This window comes from Crotalus tigris, unplaced genomic scaffold (assembly GCF_016545835.1).
Source record: "Crotalus tigris isolate CLP2741 ecotype Arizona unplaced genomic scaffold, ASM1654583v1 scf7180000017611.44802233496:7321179, whole genome shotgun sequence".
Classification (NCBI taxonomy): domain Eukaryota; kingdom Metazoa; phylum Chordata; class Lepidosauria; order Squamata; family Viperidae; genus Crotalus; species Crotalus tigris.
This window is the reverse complement of record NW_024096511.1, coordinates 792,361-794,944: the sequence shown is the minus strand read 5'-3', so window position 1 is coordinate 794,944 and position 2,584 is coordinate 792,361. Positions and strand designations below refer to the sequence as shown.

The following is a 2,584-nucleotide window of genomic DNA, read 5'->3' as shown; positions in this document are numbered from 1 at the left end:
TTCTGGGAGTTGAAGTCCACAGGTCTCAAAGTTGTCAAGGTTGGGGACCCCTGCTCTAGGAATCCCGAAAGCAATTAAATTGGTCGCCAGCGTCAAATCAACCAACAGAGCCGCGCGGCTCCAGGTCTTTCTTAGGGTTCTCCGTTGAAACAGGTGGCAACAAACAGGCTGAGCTTCGGCTACTTTTCTTGGAATGAACCCTAAACCTAACCTCCTCCCCCCCCTCGCCCTCCGCCCCCGACGCTACCACTTGTAGAGCTCCAGCGGGTCAACTGCAGCCACCTACCCCTTCCTCCGAAGTAAGCCGTTGGCACTGAATCCCGGGAAAGTTTTGCAGCGGTTCAAAGCCAGTGCGTGGATAAGACGCGCGCCGCACCCCCCCACCCACCCCACCCCCGACGTGGGAAAGGAATTCGCATCCAGAGGAAAAAGTTGGGAAAGCTCAAGCGGGATGGGGGAAGAGCGCCCTCCGCGACTTTTACAACCGCGTGCAAGTTCAAGTCCGAGAGAGGCGGAGAAAGAGACGAGTTGCTCCTCGCCGTTTTTCACCGGCCGGCTTCCTCTCCCTCTTTCCCGCCTGTGCTCGTCCCAACCCGGTCCGGTGGAGCCAACGGGGTCGGTAGGCTAACCTCTCGTGGGGGGGAGGGAGGAAGGGAGGGGGAAAGAAAGGCGAACTGCCCTCCTCCCCCCCCCCAATCCAGTTCAACAGTTACCTTTGCAAAGTCTCTCCCTGCACGCTGGATGCCAGCCCCCCCTGCCCCCCCCAGTTCAAGCGAAAGGACTTCTTGGGACCAGGCCGACCGGGAGGAAGGCGGGAAAGCGGGGCGAGAAGAGGAGGGAGGCCGTTTGGGGAAGAGAAGACAACGAGGCATGCACGCGAGATCCACCCCACCCCACCCCACCCCCGGGACGGAGGATGAGCTTCTCGGACTCCGCTCAAACCTTCCCCCCCAACCCCCCCACAACAGGCAAAGGGCGTCGGATCTGTCCAGCTCCGCCTGCCGGCTGCTTACTTCAGCAAGTCCTTGGCTTCCGTGGAGAGGCGGGCCAGGCCGGCGGTGGGGGTGGGAAGGGCGGCCAGATGCGGGGCCGGGGGCATCTGGCAGATGCTGCAGGGGCAAGGCAGGCCGGCCCAGTGCTGGAAGCCGCCGCCGCCGCCCCCTCCGCCGCCTCCGGCCAGCTGAAGGGCGGGCGGGGCGGGAGGCGTCTTGAGCAAGGAATGGGGAGGCCGGAGCGCGCCGAGGCCGGGTAGGGAAGCGCCGCCGGCGGGCGCCAGGGCGGCGCCCAGGATGGGGTGGACGGCGCCGGCGGCGTGGGCCGGGTGGCCGGCGGCGTGGGCCACAGTCCCGCAGTGGAAGGCCGCGTGGTGGCCGCCGTAAATCTCGCCCACCAGCCTCTTCATCTCTTCCAGCGAGCTGGTCAGCATCAGGATGTAGTTGCGGGCCAGGAGGAGCGTGGCGATCTTGGAGAGCTTCCGCACCGACGGCCCGTGGGCGTAGGGCATCACCTCGCGGAGCCCGTCCATGGCCAGGTTGAGGTCGTGCATGCGCTTCCGCTCCCGCCCGTTGATCTTCAGCCGCAGCTGCTGCAGGTCCTGCTCGGAAAGCTGCTTCTTGATTTTGTACTTGCTGCTCTCGCCCGCCGACCCTTTGGCGCCGCTCCGGGAGAGGCTTTCGCCCGAGCCCTTCTGCCCCACTTCGTTCTGCGTGGAGGAGACCGAGTGGTGGTGGTGGTGGTGATGGTGGTGGTGGTGGTCCCTCAGGTACAGCTCTTCCATGTCCGGCGAGGAGGCTCTGCTGGAGACGGAGCTGGAGTCAGAATTCATGGTCTGGGCCGGGAGAAGGAAGGCGGGGCGGGAGAGGCTTCCCAGCTCGGGGAAGGAGGAGGAGGAGAGCCCCCCAGGCGGCAGCCGCAGTGCCCTTAACGTCCAGGCAATACGAGGAGTCCGAAAAGGGGCCTGGCCGGCCGGCGGATGCTGCAGCCCTCCCTCCCCGCTCCCTCTCCGGGAGACCCGACCGACGGCCGGACGCGCCCGGGCTTGATCTAAGCTCGCCACCGAAGGCGAGGGGCTTTTATAGGGCTGCGAGCAGTCGGGAGACAAAAGAGTCGGGGGCGGAGGGGGCTCCTTGCGATGACGCGCCATTCTTCGGGGCGGCGCTCCTCGGGTTTATCCAGGACCCCCATTCGCGGGCATTGTGGGGGCCGCCCCGGGACCCCTCCGCCGCTGCTGCCCCGCGGGACTGGTGGAAGCCCCGCCCCGCCCGAGATTGACCGTCAGAGCTTCGCCCGCTGACCCGCTTCCCCGACGCCGCTGAGAGATGCTTTGAGGTCCACCACCACCACGACAACCACCACCACCACCACCACCCCCGGGCGAACTGGATCGCCTGGGTTTCGGGAAGGGAATCCGGGAGACCGAAGCCTGGGCAGAGACGCGCCCCGAAGGAACGGCGTTCAGCTTAGCCCAGCTCAGCCCCGCCAAGCTGGATTTCTGGCAGCTCTGCGGGTCTGGCTACTGGCCGAAGCTACTGGAGGCTTCCATCTGCTTGCCGTCCTCGGCAACTTCGCTTCGGAGAAAAGCGTC

General features: G+C 65.9%; 1 protein-coding gene across 1 annotated transcript; it reads right to left on the bottom strand.

The window, feature by feature from the left end:
• Nucleotides 1-1,009: 1,009 nt before the first annotated feature.
• Nucleotides 1,010-2,348, bottom strand: OLIG3 (oligodendrocyte transcription factor 3). Its single transcript, XM_039322582.1, has one exon. It carries the CDS (start codon nucleotides 2,141-2,143, stop codon nucleotides 1,010-1,012), a length of 1,134 nt encoding a protein of 377 aa, XP_039178516.1. The 5' UTR covers nucleotides 2,144-2,348.
• Nucleotides 2,349-2,584: the final 236 nt, after the last annotated feature.